The 15,256-nt window shown below is 42.8% G+C and overlaps 1 protein-coding gene across 4 annotated transcripts in view; it reads left to right on the top strand.

The window, feature by feature from the left end:
• Nucleotides 1-15,256, top strand: part of CCNY (cyclin Y) — a 123,748-nt gene that overhangs the window by 96,113 nt on the left and 12,379 nt on the right. For all 4 annotated transcript variants that reach the window (XM_014529992.1, XM_005882304.2, XM_014529990.1 and 1 more), the window contains one exon: nt 7,056-7,222. In XM_014529992.1, the coding sequence (XP_014385478.1) occupies nt 7,056-7,222 (167 nt within the window). The remainder of the gene's footprint in view (nt 1-7,055; nt 7,223-15,256) is intronic.

Here is a 15,256-nt window from a genome sequence, read left to right as displayed (position 1 = left end):
GCTCTCCTCCTGTCTTTTAATTTTTTTCTCCAGTTGCAGTTCAGTTTGGGTGTGTTTTGCTTCCCTGTCTTCTAATTCACTAATTCGGTCCTCCGCTTCTCCTAATCTACTGTTGAAACTTTCAATGGTGTTTTTTATTGCAGCTATATCACTCTTCATTTCTTCTTGGTTCTTACATAATTTATTGATTTTTTTCATCTGTTTCTTTTTGATTCTTACATAAGTTGTTGTTTTTTTCATCCGTTTCTTCTTGATTCTTGCATAAGTTGTTGATTTTTTTTCTCCATCTTGTTTATGCATTTTAGGACCCTTAATCTGAACTCTTTTTTTGTCATGCTGCATGCCTGTGTTTCACTTAGCTGCTTTTCTGGCGAGTCCTCCTTTTCTTTCCTTTGGGGGTTTCTTTGTCTACCCATGTTTGATCTCACCGATATATCTAGATGTTGAGTCGTTCAGTGGCTCCTCGGGCTGTGGAAGCTCCTCGGGCGGTTGTGGTAGCAGCTGCTCCTCAGTTGGCATAGCTTCTCTGGTGGGAGCTGTTCACAGCTGTGGTGGCTCCTCTGGCTGGTGGGGGGAGGCTTCACACACAGCTGCTGTTCCTCAGACAGAGGGTGTGCTGATCACGAGGCTGCTGTTCCTTGAATGGGGGCGGGCTACACACGTAGCTCCTACTCCTTGAACTGGGGCGGACAGCTCACGTGGCTGCTGATCCTTGGATGGGGGTAGGCTACACACACAGTTGCTACTCCTTGAACGGGGGCGGACTGCTCACGTGGCTGCTGATCCTTGGATGGGGGCTGGCTGCACGCTGCTGTTGTTCCTCTGATGTGGTGGGCTACTTTTGGGGCTACTGCTCCTAGGACTTGGACAGGTTGATTGCAAGTCTGCTGCTCCTCAGATGGGGGTGGGCTTCTTGCGAGGCTGCTGCTCTTTGGACAGGAGTGAGCTGCATTCATGGCTCCTCCTCCTCGGACGGGGGCGTGCCACTCACCCGGCTGCTGCTCATCGGACAGGTGCAGGCTGTTGTGGCTCTGCTCCTCGGATCGGTGCGTGCTGCCCAGGGCTGCCGCTCCTTGTACGTGGGTGGTTTCCTCGTGTGGCTGCTGCTCCTCAGACCGGGGTGGGCTGCTGCTGCTCCTCGAATGGGGCCGGGCCGCTCGCAGAACTGCTGCTCCTCGGATAGGGGCGGGCTGCTCACACAGCTGCCTTGGATTGGGCAGGCTGCTCGTGCGGCTGCTGCTGCTTGGACAAGGGCAAGATGCTTGTGCAGCTGCTGCTCCTCAGATGGGGGCGGGCTTCGCAGGGCTGCCGCTCCTCAGACGTAGGAAGACTGCTTGTGTGGCTGCTGCTCCTCGGACAGGTCGGACTGCTCACGTGGTTGCTGCTCCTCGGACGGGGAAGCGGGCCGCTCACACAGCTGCTGCTCCTTGGACAGGGGCAGGCCACATGAGACTGCTCCTCTTAGGCTCAAGGCAGGCTGCTCTCGGGGCTGATGCTCCCTGGATAAGAGCGCGCCGCTCACGTGTCTGCTGCTCACGTGGTTCTCCCCTTATTTTATAACATTCCTGTATCCTCTGTGAATATATGTCTTCCTTCCCCATGGGCCCCCTTCATTCCCTCACTGCCCAACTTGTCTCTAAAATTCCTTTCAAATCCAAATATGTCATTCACGTGCTCCTCCAGTTGCCAGGAAGTAAGAGGTAGTGGTGAAAACCAGTTGGCTAAACTCTGGGTTATAGAGACTCTAAGATTAATGACCTAGTATTACTCATTAAAATGGAGTTGGAATAATTTCAGCATCATGAGAGTTTTCTTTTGATTAGAATTTTGATTCCATAATCTTTGATTCCACTAGTTTGCTTGCATTTTACTCTTTCCCCATGCCTTTGTGAACAGTTTTGTCATGTGCAGTCAACTGAATACTCTGTGTTACTTTTTAATTGCTCACTAACCTGTATTTTCTAGAGATTCCTTAGGGTTCTTCTCATGAATATAAATCTGAAAATTGAATTGAATAAGAGTATCCTATTAGCAGTGATCTAAGGATATTATTTAGAAAAAAAATCAATTGTATAGTCTTTCATTTGGCAGAGACTTAAAATACTTAAGAGGGAGTTTACTAAAGAAGTTGCAGCTGATCTTTGAATATACCTTTACTGGCAAGTTTTGCTAAATTGCATGCTATTATTGGAGCTTATTATGAATGCCATATCTCCCAATTAACAACTGCCTTTCTTCAGTAATGGGGAGTGTATTTTAATACCTAATTCCTTTAGTTAGCCTTAATGGATATCAGACATGGTGGATGCCTGTTGGTTTTTCTCAAACATTAAATATTCTCAATATCATCCAGAACACTTAGTAATATGTATCAGCTAAGGTGTGAGGTAAATAGGAAGAAAGTGGAGTCGTCACCTGTTTGCACCGAGCCAGTGAGTCTATTTTGTGGGCCCTGGAGAGTTTTTCATGTCTTGTGTGTATGAAGGGTTGGAGTCTTGGGCATATGGTGAAGATTATTTCACAGCCTCCTTTTTCTGTTGCTTTTAAAGCAACCCTGGAGGCTTAGTTAATCCCAGTTTCAGTTTCCTGCTCTTAGTACAGTTTTATTATACACTAGAGGCCCAGTTCACGAAATTCGTACATGGGTAGGGTCCCTAGGCCAGCAATCGGGACCGATCTGTGGGGCAATCGGCGGGGCGATCGGGTGGCCCCTGCTGGCACCGCCTTGTCTGGCCTGGTGTTGCCCGCTCACTGGCCCTGCCCCCCGTCGCCACCTCCACCAGTTGCCTCCCTTTGCAGGGTGACTGGCAGGGTGATCGGAGGGGCTCCTGCTGGCACCCACCTTGGCTGGCCTGGCGCTGCCTGCTCGCCAGCCCCGCCCCTGCCATCACTGCCAATTGGGGCCTCCGGGCTGCATTGAGCGTCTGCCCCCTGGTGGTCAGTGCATGTCATAGCAACCATTCGTTCTTCTGTTCATTCCACCGGTTGGTCGATTTGCATATTAGGCTTTTATTATATACAATTCTCTGACTCTCTCCTAGGAGAATGAGTAAAGTTTGTCACCCACCTTTGTAAAAGATTTAGTCTGGGTCCCAGCTGCAATTCCAATTGGCCTGGCCTGGATCTTTACCTGAAGAATTAGGATTTTCATACAAATAAAAATCATGATAAAAAAAAACATTAGTTTTGCCCTAACCGGTTTGGCTCAGCAGATAGAGCATCGGCCTGCGGACTCAAGGGTCCCAGGTTCGATTCCGGTCAAGGGCATGTACCCTGGTTGCGGGCGCATCCCCAGTGGGGGGTGTGCAGGAGGCAGCTGATCGATGTTTCTCTCTCATTGATGTTTCTGGCTCTCTATCCCTCTCCCTTCCTCTCTGTAAAAAAATCAATAAAATATATTTTTTAAAAAAACAAAAAAACATTAGTTTTAGTATAATAAATGCCATTTAAAACTAAAATCTCCAAATATTGAAAAGCTTACTGAGCTCTGTTCAAGTGACCTCCTTTATTTCACTGATGGTTGCCATGACCCAAGTACTATTACTGTTCAGTGAGAGATTTGGAAGCTCTCATTCAGGTCCATATAGTTAAGAGTGCCCAGCTGTTTGACCTCCTGAACTTAGTTGAAGGTCTTTCCATTTTCTGTGCTTCAGACAAAAGAGTGGACTCTTCCTCCTGGATCCTTTCACTGTTCACCACTGTAGCTGTCTCACAAAACAGTGTCACATTTAACTCCACTCTACCTTTCTATAAGAGCAGTCACCTTTCTCAGATGCCATTGTTTGTGGCCATTTTATTAGATGAATCACTTACACAAGAAATCTGCCCACCTGCATCAGTATTCCAGAGCCAGAGCTTCTATGTAGATGTTGTTCCTTACTCATTCTGCAGGATGATGTATCCATTAAGCAAGCACTCGTGCCATGCCCTGCCCTGGCATCATTCTAGACACTGGGCACACAGTGGGCAAAGTGAAATGTGGTCTTTGTCCTCAGGGAACAAATAAATGGTTACTAAGGAGAGAGACCAAGGCAGCAATGTGGCAAGTGGAGGGATCACCCAGACTAATGTGAGGAGAAGTCAAGGTAGATTTGCCCTGTTATGGTTTCTTATTTTATTACTTTCCAGTAGACTGTTGTCACTTTATTGGCTATTTTGTTTTGGGGATTTTAAATATGTTAGTAGTTTCTTCTCATAATTTTAACTTTATCTTTTAGTGCATACAGTGCCCTTATTCATTCTAGGGAACACCTGGTGTATGAGAGCCATAAAAATCTAGATTTTAAAGATTTAAAAATTGCTTTTTTCTTAATAGAGCCCTGAAAAAAGAGCAATAACCTTTATGAGCAAATGAACCATTATTTTATATCTTTTTATTCAGCAAATAGTTGAGTGCCAACCCACTTCTTGGCAAAGCCATATTTTAATAGAAGAGGCAGACTAGATTCTGAACCCCCTCCAAACTTCCCTGTGTGTTCACCATTGCACCTGTTTAACAGACAGTGAGGCTGTTACAGACTGCAAAGGAAGCCATAGGAAACTTCTGCTGCTTTAAAGGGAGCATTATGACTCTTGTGTCTCTGGGTTAGGAATCAGGGGAACCAGTGGAGGCTCCACGGAGGAGCTGCTATCTGATGCTGTGACTTTTCTTGATCTGCTCAGTTTTACTTTCACTAAAGATAGTTTCCCCTCCCCCTTTCCTTTCCCTTTTCTCTTCTTCTTCCACCTCTGCCCCTCTTTCTCCCCATTCTCCCTTCTAGATACCTCACCCCTGCTGCCTCCCCTGCCCCTCTTCACCCACATAGTCACTGTCTGAAGTGGCCTTGCTTCTTTAGTTTTATTTTTCACTGTTAAAGAGACCACTTTAGTTCCTTCTCAGATGCCTTGTATAACATTGTAAGCCTAATTCAGGCCTCAAAAACACCTAGATTTACCTTGTAATTTTTTTCTCCAAACTATTAGAAGACTTAAGAGCAGAACATAACAGACTTTATCCCTCCCTCTCCTTTTTTGTCCCTTCACCCTCTACCCAGATATTTAAAAAAGAGGAGCTCTCATGGTTTAGGCCTGGCCCCTTCTTTTCTTTCTCTCCCCTTTTCCCCAGGTCACTGGATCCATGCCCACAACTTACTCTGTGTGTCACAGACTCTCAGATTTCTATCTCAGTGCTATTTCCTTTGTGCTCCAGACCTGCATGTATGCTGCCTAAATGGCATTCTCTGAGACATCTCAGAAAGAAAACATCCACAGTCATCCTTGTAATTATTTTTCACCAACCTCTCCCACCTGGTGTTCCCTGTCTCAGAAGGTGTCACCCATCCAGCTGTGTGACCTGGAAGTCTGGGATCTTCCACAGCAGGTCATCTTCACAGCTGTTGGGGTCACAGGAATCTCTGGAATGTGACTGCCAGTCTCCACTGTCAAACACTGGTCCTCTGTTAGGACTGCTTCGTCATTTCCTGATGCCTCTTCCCATCAGCTCTACTCCCTTCCAGCCCCTTCTCCCCTCTGTAGCCAGAGGGGTCACTGCCCCCTCCACACTTTGTCTCCAGTGATGAGCACAGAGCCTGGTACTTGCTGCGTGCTCAGTATTTAACAGTGAATAAAGTTCGACAATACCTGTCGTTTATTGTTTTCATCCTGTAGTCTTTTTTGTTGTATAATATTAGTCAACTATGGCATTATCATGTTTTTCCACTTCCACATTCATGTCAAACTTCTCAAAATCACTCAAGAGCTTCCTGACGTACAGCCTCCTCCCCAGAGTCCTAATGATGTAACAGGTGTGAATTATTTCCCTTTTTTAACTTTTCCCATCCCGTTTATGAGCAATAGTATTATTTAGCAGAAAATAATTTCTATTTTATTTATGTATTTAACATTTTACTCTCTGCACATGCCTTTTTAGAAATTGCATATTTTAAGACTTTACAGAAATTATAAACTATGAATAATTTTAACACTGTAGATTTTATCTGTGTTAGCAAGTTTTTTAAGAAGTAGGGATAATTAAATTTGTTCCTTTCTGATGCAGTTCCAATTTATAAATGATAAACTATAGAGAAAAGAATTCCATTGTTCAGAGAAATATAACAGATTTTTGCCAAAGGAAACTTTAAAAGACATTTCTTGTTACCCAACTCAAGTGGTGGGGCTTTATGGATATTTCTGATGTCTATCCTCAAACTAAATTGTGCCAGTTTATAAATCCTATTTTATTTGGTTTTATTTTCTATCTTCAGCTGAAATTTTTTCATTAAAGATGGGTTTATCAACCCATTTTAATGAAAATATGTGGTTTATCAAACCACAGTGAGATGCTACTTCACACTGAAATAAGCCAGACACAAAAGGAAAAATACTGTATGATTCCACCTACATAAGGTACCTAAAGAAATCAAATTCATGGAGACAAAGTAGAAAAATGGTTAATAGGGGCTGGGACAAGGGAATGCTGTATTGTACAGAGTTTCAATTTGGGAAGATGAAAATGTTCTAGAGGTGGGGATGGATGGTGGTGATCTCACAGCAGTGTGAATGTACTTAATGCCATAGAGCCTTACACTTAAAAATGGTTAAATGGTAAATTTTATACTATGTATATTTTACCACAGTGATACAAAAAGGTTTATCAACACTGCATGTAAATCTACAAAATCCTCAAAAGTTTAATTAAAAAACTACAGATAGAAAACAATAGGTTTATTCTTTCACATTCTTTGCTCTGCTTACTGAAACATTTGTTGTTTTGTTAAATTTGTATTGATATCATAGTTGATAGAGTGAGAAATTTAACCTAAGGCTCCTGGAGTTTGTTCCTGGCTTGGTGTCTTTTAAGACCCAGTACATCCACACAGCCCAATTACAGAATGTGTGCATTACACATTAGACTATTTGAGCTCTTGACTTTTTTAAAATAAATATGATCAGGTAATAAATCCCTGTTTAAAGGCTGGTGAAATGTAATCAGACAATTTTAGAATTTTTTTATGTATGCTAGTATGTGAGAGAAAACAAGTCAAGTTGCTTATCTCTGACATTTTCTTATCTTCCAGGTATACCTTGAAAGACTTTTAACATATGCAGAGATAGATATCTGTCCCGCCAACTGGAAACGAATTGTTCTCGGTGCGATTCTGCTGGCCTCCAAGGTGTGGGATGACCAGGCTGTGTGGAATGTGGATTACTGCCAGATCCTGAAAGACATCACAGTGGAGGACATGTGAGTATGTGTGTGTATGTTGGAGGGGAGAGCAGTGGAACTGCTTAGGAAGGAGATTGTCTTTACAGTGTAGAATGAATGAATTTGACTGAAAGTCTTTTGGGAGCTGATGATATACAGTGAAGGCACGGTTGTGGAATATTATATGTAAAAACCTGTATTTCTTTTCACTGGATCATGAATAGGTACTGGCAAAGCTTTTCTTTACTTTCTTTAGAAAGGTGTAGAACAGTGCCTTCTGCAGTCTGTGGCAGTTTACATTTGAGTTGTATCCCACTGCAGACTGATAACACAGAGTTAATGTCCTGCACCATTCTTTTGTGGGCCACAGAAAGAGCAGAAGAATTAAAATATTGTTTCTTTTTTTTAAATACTGATTTCAGAGAGGAAGGGAGAGGGAGGGAGAAAGATATAGAAACATCAATGATGAGAGAGAATCATTGATCAGCTGCCTCAGGCACGCCCCACGCTGGGGATTGAGTCCCCAACCTGGGCATGTACCCTGACCAGGAATCTAACCGTGACCTTCTGGTTCATAGGTTGATGCTCAACCACTGAGCCTAGCCAGCCAGGCTCTTTTTAGTTGCAGAGTGAAAACTTTCACTGCTTTGTCATTCGTATAGGTTCAGTTGTTTAAAAGGGGCATTCTGTCCCTGACGCCTGTCATGCATCTTGTTAAGATGGCATGTTCTCCCCAGCTGGGCTCAAGTGCCCACAGCTGAGTGGAAATACCATAAATCCTGCGGGGGAGGGCACCCCAGGGCTCTTAGGACAGCCTTAAGATTTCTCTTATGGTTCAATCCTCAGATTTAGGTAAGGACTGTTAGCAGGAGACCTGTAGGTCTATTCCCTGGGATATCTGGGGTCTGGATTCAGAGCCTCTTAGGAGGAAGGAGCTGTTTTGGAAAACAATCAGGATGAACTACTTACAGTTGCTTAAGGTTTATAGTAACTTTTGACACTGCTCATGCTAAAATTTTTTTCACATTATTTGTTTGGCTTTCTTGAGGAAGCTTTAGGCTGGAGGAGGTTCCCAGCTGTGTCCTAATCCACAGCCATTTCCCTGAACCAAATAATCCTGGGGATGCAGGATCTTCACGGTGCCTATTACTACTACTTTGTGGGGTATCACATGGATTTCTCTCCAGGTTGGGGTACCCGTGCCTTATTTACTGACTTTCTGGGCACCCCGTTTTATGGCTCTTGTGAAGCATACTTGTTGATGTTCTTTGGGTCTTTTGTTGCAGAGCTCATTCCTGCTGCTGACCTATGAAACTCCTTCCTGTGTCTGTAACTCTCTATTATAAAAACTAAGAAAAGTATAAAGAAGTCTTTGATAGTAATAAAAATAAAATTCTTGATTATATTTCAAATGGAAACAGCTACAAAAATAATTGTCATTCAGACCATAAAGGAGAAGGACATTTGGGTGCAAGGTTTAAGAAATGCTGACTTTATTGGTTGGTGGTTCTCTCAACTGCCAGACCAGACACCATGTGACACTGTATGGCACACCACAGGGATCATGATCATCAAGGTTGTCTCTTCTCCTTTGTACAAAGTGGATAATGTACAACCAATAACTTGGTGTGGGTGGCCGTACTGAGGTTCTACAAGAGCAGGTAGAAAGGGTTTCCCCACCACGAGGAGTTGTATCTATTAAAGTCAAAGAGGAAAATACCTCCTGAAGTCAATGTAGGTCTCAAATCTTTTCATCATTTATATCCTGTTTCTGTAAGGAAATTAGATACAAATGCAAATTACAAATACTACAGAAGCGTTAAAATAACAGAGCAGAGAAAAATGAAGAGTGAAGAGTCTTAGGGGTTGGGAGGAGATTCTTTTAACATGAGAGCTAAGAGAACACACTCATGTAAGTACATGAATTTCCAAGACTTATTGTAATAGTGTCATCCCAGTGAGTCTTTAAATGCTTTTAAAATTATATGTTAAAATCACATAGTCATCTATCAGTAAAAATTACTTAAATGAGCCTTCCAATTCCTTCAGTTTGGTAAAAGCAGAAATTGTAAACCACCTAAGATATTAGCCTGTCATTAGAGTTATTTACTTTTTTAAAACCAAAAATTGGAATAAGTCCCTTTACTTGCCTTCTCAGAGGTTCTTCACCTTGGAACAACAAACTTGGTAAGGGTAGGTGACTCGTCTTCCTTCCCCTCCCAGAGTGGGAGAAGAGTAACAAGGAAAGAGAACCTGTACACTTGGTGTATCCTTGGGCAAGTCAGTTTTAAGAGAGAGAAATGAAAGTTAGTGATCTAGGAATCTGTTCCCTAATGCTGTTGGGTTCCTAGGCTTGCTTAGAGAAAGCCTGTGTGTGCGCTAACGGAAAGCATATTCCAGCATGAAGACCAATGTCCCTTTGAGCCTTCTAACACAGCAGTCGCCAACCTTTCGGACCTCACGGACCACCAGTGGTCCACAGACCACCTATGGCATTTTGTTATGGCAGCCCAGAGACTAACATAGATTTTGGTACTGGGAAGGGGAGTGCTGCTGTAATAAATACCTAAAGATGCGGAAGCAGCTTTTGAACAGGGTAGTGGGAGAAGAGTTTGAGGCTCATATTGGAAAAACCCTAGATTGCCTGAAAGAGATGATAAGTAGAAATAGTGTTAAAGGCAATTCTGGTGAGGACCCAGCAAGAAAAGAGTGGAATTGTAGAGAAGACTTCTGTAATCTTGGAGTTTACATAAGCAGAATGTCATTAGAAACATGAATATTAAAGCTACTTGTGAAATGAGACCTTAGACAGAGATGGGGAACATGCTATTGGACATTGGAGGATAGGTGATCCTTGCTGTAAAGTGGCAAAGAAGGTGGCCAAATTGAGTTTTAATGTTTTGTGGAAAGTAGAGTATTTATTTATTATATTTTTATTGATTTCAGAGAGAAAGGGAGAAAGAGATAGAGACATCAATCATGAGAGGGAATCATTGACCGGCCGCCTCTTGCACGCCTCCTACTGGGGATTGAGCCCACAGCCTGTGCATGTGCCCAGACCTGGAATCAAACATGACCTCCTGGTTCATAGGTCGATGTGCAACCACTGAGCCATGCAGGCCGGGCATTTTTTTTTAAATATATTTTTTTCAATTACAGTTGACATACAGTATTAGTTTTAGGTGTACAACATATTGATTAGATATTTGTATAACTTATGAAAAGATCACTCCAATAAGTCTAGTACCCATTTGGCACAATACATAGTTATTACAATATTATCTATATATATAAAAGCCAAGCGACCAGAATGACCGGTCGCTATGATGCACACTGGCTGGCCAACCTCCTTTGGCCCCTCCCCCTCGGCCCCGGGGCTGGCTGGCCAGACCCCACCCATGCACGAATTCGTGCACCAGGCCTCTAGTTGACTATATTCCCTATGCTGTATTTTACATCCTCATGACTGTTTTTATTATTGGAAATTTGTACTACTTAATTTTTTCACCCAACTCCTCAACCCCCTTCCATTTGGCAACCATCAATTTGTTTTTTGTATCTATGAGCTTGTTTCTGTTTTGGTTAATTTATTTTGATTTTTAGATTGCACATACAAGTGAAACCATATGATATTAGTCTTTCTCTGGTTCACTTATTTAACTTAGCATAAAAAGCTCTATGTCCATCCATTGCAAATGGTAGGATTTTTTTTTATCACCGAGTAATATTCCATTGTGTATATGTACTACATCTTCTTTATGCATTCATCTACCGATGGACATTTAGGTTGCTTCCTTATCTTGGCTATTGTAAGCAGTGCATTAGTGAACATATGGATGCATATATATTTTCAAATACGTTTTTTTCGTTTCTTTGGATAAATACCCAGAACTGGAATTTCTGGGTCTTTCTGTGTCTTGTTATAGCCTTTGTTTTAAAATCTACATCTGTTGTACGTATTGCTCCTTCAGCTTTTTTCAGATTTCTATTTGCATAAAATACCTTTTCCTTCTCTTTACTTTTAGTCTGTGTATCTTCAATTTGAAGTGAGTCTATTATAGATAAAATATATATAGGTATTGCTTTCTTATCTATTCAGCCAACCTGTATCTTTTGATATGAGCATTTAATCCATTAACATGTAAAAACTATTGATAGATATGCAGTGATTGCCATTTTATTATTTATATTTTTGATCTTTTCTTCTTCCTAAAGAAGTCCCTTTAACATTCCTTGTTTGTTTGTTTGCATAAATATATTTTTATTGATTTCAGACAGGAAGGGAGAATGAATCACTGATTGGCTGCCTCTTGCATGCCCTCCACTGGATATCAAGCCCACAACCCAGGCATGATCCCTGACCAGGAATCAAACCGTGACCTTCTGGTTCATAGGTCGATGCTCAATTCTGGTTCATAGGTTGATGCTCAACCACTGAGCCACGCCTGCCGGGCCCTTTAACATCTCTAATAATAAAAGCATAATATGCTAATTAGACCAGACGTCCTTCCAGTCGACCTGCCGGATGAAGCTGGGGCTGCAAGGGAAACCCGGGTCCTGGGTGCCTGCCGGTGATTAGAGCTTGGAAGCCTGGGTCCCAGGTGCCTGCCAGCAGCCTGAGGGAAGACCAGGTCCCGGGTGCCAGAGGGAAGCCAGTGCTGGCAGGTGGGGGAAGGAAGGCCTACTCTTGTACGAATTTCGTGCATCGGGCCTCTAGTTTCTTATAATACTGACTTGATAGGAATGAACTCCTTTGCTTTTTCTTGTCTGGGTAGAGTATTCTTGATTGTAGGTCCTTGTTTTTCATCTCTCTTAATATTTCTTGCCACTTCCTTCTGGCTTGCAAAGTTTCTGTGAAGAAATCAGCTGACAGTCTTATGGGAGCTTCCTTGTAAGTAACTAACTGTCTTTCTCTTGCTGCTTTTAAGATTCTCTCTTTGTCTTTAACCTTTGCCATTTTAATTTTTAAAAAATCTTTATTGTTGAAAGTATTACATATGTCCCCCTTTTCCCCCTATTGAGCTCTTCTAGCCTGCCCCCACCCCTGCCCCAGGCCTTCACCACCCTGTTATCAGTGACACCATGGGTTATATGCATATATGCATACAAGTTCTTTGGTTAATCTCTTCCCACCCACCTACCCTTCCCTGCCTTCCCTCTGAGGTTCAACAGTCTGTTCTGTGCTTCTATGTCTCTGGATCTATTTTCATCAGTATATTTTATTCATTAGATTCTATATATGAGTGAGATCTTGTGATGCTTATCTTTCTCTGACTGGCTTATTTCACTTAGCATAATACTCTCCAGGTCCATCCATGCTGTTGCAAATGGTAAGAATTCTTTTTTTTCTTTTTTCAGTTACATAGTATTACATTGTGTAAATGTACCACATGCCATTTTAATTATGATATGTCTTGGTGTGGGTCTTTCTTGGTTCATCTTGATTGGGACTCTGCACTTCCAGGACTTGTGTAGCTTTTTCCTTCACTAGGTAAGGGAAATTTTCAGTCATTATTTCTTCAAATATGTTCTTAATCCCTTGCTCTCTTTCTTCTTTTAGTAATCCTATGATGCGAATGTTGTTACACCTGATGTTTCCCAAAGGTTCCTTAAAGTATCCTCATTTTAAAAATATTCTTTTTTCATTTTGCTGCTCTCATTGGATATATTCTGCTGCCTTATCTTCCCAATTGCTGATTTAATCCTCTGCTTCCTCTAATTGGCTATTGATTCCTTCTAGTGTATTCTCCACTTCAGATAGAGTGTTCTTTATTTCTGACTGGTTCTTTTTTATGCTTACTATCTCTTTGTTGGAGTTCTCACTGAACTCATCTGTTTTTTTCTAAGTTCCTTGAGAATCCTTATAACCATAGTTTTGAACTCTGTATCTGGTAGATTGATCACCTTCATATAATTCTTTTTTGGTGGTTGTTTTTTTTTCTCTTGTTCTTTCATTTGGGGCTTTTTTTTTTTTTTTTAATCTTTCCATTTGGCTGCCTCTCTGTATTTGTTTCTTTGTATTAGGTAGATCTGCTATATCTCCCAGTATTGGTAGGGTTGCCTTATGTAATAGGTATCTTGTGGAGCTTAGTGGCACAGCTCCCTAATCACCTGAGTTAGGTGCTCCAGGAATATCCCTTTTGTGGGTTATTTGTGCCCTCCTGTCGTAGTTGAGTCTTGATTGTTGCTGGCCTGTTTGTGGATGGAGTTGACACTCAGGCTGGCTGATTGTGAGGATTGATCCTGACCACAGTATATGAGCTGCTGTGTGTGAGAAGTGGAATTACCCTCAGCAGAGTCTGGTGCCTTCAGAGATAGCCCTTTGGATGTGCTAACTGGGTCATGTTCTGATGTGTGTGTTGTTTCTGGGGCCTCTTGGGAGGGACTTCCATGCAGGTCAATGTCAGAAGGTACCCACGTCCATCCCTGGGCTACCTGTTTGGAGCTACAAAGTGATCTATAGGTAGCTTCAAACAGGTACCTGCCTCTGATGCTGGGGTGCATATAGGAAGGGCCAAGCTGCATTCCAAAGTTTGCTTCCATCAGCACCAAGTTTGGGCAGGTCAGCAAAAGGCCCAAAGCACCCCAAGATTTGTCTCCACCTTTCAGCTGCCACTAGGTTCAGTCACTGAAGAATTCCTGGTGGTACAAGTTGCATGAGATAGAATCTCAGTGAGCCATCAGATAGGGGTGAGAGGTGTTCACCAGGTTGATAGAGATTTAAACTCAGTGCCAGTGTTGGGTTTCAAGCCACCCAGCAAAAGTCTAGTGTACACCAAGGCCAGGCAACAACCGCCTAGGCCCTTGGGAACCTTTGTTGTGGGAGGGGTCTTGGAGCCTCAGGCTGAGGTCAGCAGAGTTCATCAGGCTCAAACAGATGAAGATTTGGATATGTGGAGGGAGGAATTTGCACAGGAATGGTGGAGGCATGTGGGAAACATGGCCCTTGCAAGGTGCAAACTCAGCAAGGTGGGACCTCCTTAGGATCCCTCCAAGAAAGTCTGCACCACAGGCCCAGGCTGGCTGCAGCCAGCTGACTCCTCCACAGGGCTCAGACCTCAGCAGGGCAGGGCCACAGGCATTTGGGAGGGTGGGGCTATTGCATTATTCCAGGCTGCTGCTGTATGGAAGGGAAATATGGCATCTGTGGATGATGTGGAAGAGGAGACTGGGTGGATGTCCCTTCAGCCCTCTCCTCAGAGCCACACAACCCAGTCTGTGTCTGGATGAGTCCCATTCACTTTGAGCCACTGCCCTCCCTCCTGCCAGAGCCTGGGGTGAGGTGGCTGTGAATGAGATTTTATGCATTGGCCCTTTAAAAGAGCACCTGAGTTTTTAGCCAACTCCTGTCTCTCCTTGGCAGACAGAATCCTCACAGGTTTTCCCAGTCAGATGCTGTGTGGACTCCTTTTCCCCAATACTGGTTGGTGCTCAGTGTTGGGGAGCCCAGCATGGGGTTAAGACCCTTCACTCCTCAGGGGGGTCCTTTGAAGCTATGATATCTCTCCAGATTTTCAACCACCACACATGAGTGCAGGGCCAGCCTTTTCATGCCTCCATACTTTCTACCAGTCTAGATGTGGCTTCTTCTGTAAATCATTGGTTATAAGACTTTTGTTCAGCTAGTCTTCAATTGGTTATTCAGGTTGATTGTTCTATATTTTAGTTGTAAATCCAGTTTGGTCCTGGGAGGAGGTGAGTGTAACTTCTACCTCCTCTGCCTCCATCTTTAATCCATTGAAATTCTTGTTTTGTTAAAATGTTATCTGGGTTCCAGTATTTCACAGATCTCTTATTAAATTTCATTTAAATGAGGCATGAATAAATGTCATTTAAAGTAAAATCATCCTGGCCAGTGTTGCTCAGTGGGTGGAGCATTGTTCTATGCACTGAAAGGTTGCCGGCTTAATTCCTAGTCAGGGTACATGCCTGGGTTGCCAGTTGGGTCCCCAGTTGGGGTGCATACAGGAGGCAGCCTATTGATGTTTTTCTCTCACACTGATGTTTCTCTCTCTCACTCCCCCCACCTTTCTTTTTTCTTTTTAAAATATATATATATTTTTTAATTAAATC

This window comes from Myotis brandtii, unplaced genomic scaffold (genome assembly GCF_000412655.1).
Source record: "Myotis brandtii unplaced genomic scaffold, ASM41265v1 scaffold703, whole genome shotgun sequence".
Classification (NCBI taxonomy): Eukaryota; Metazoa; Chordata; class Mammalia; order Chiroptera; family Vespertilionidae; genus Myotis; species Myotis brandtii.
This window is presented reverse-complemented; position numbering and strand designations above follow the sequence as displayed.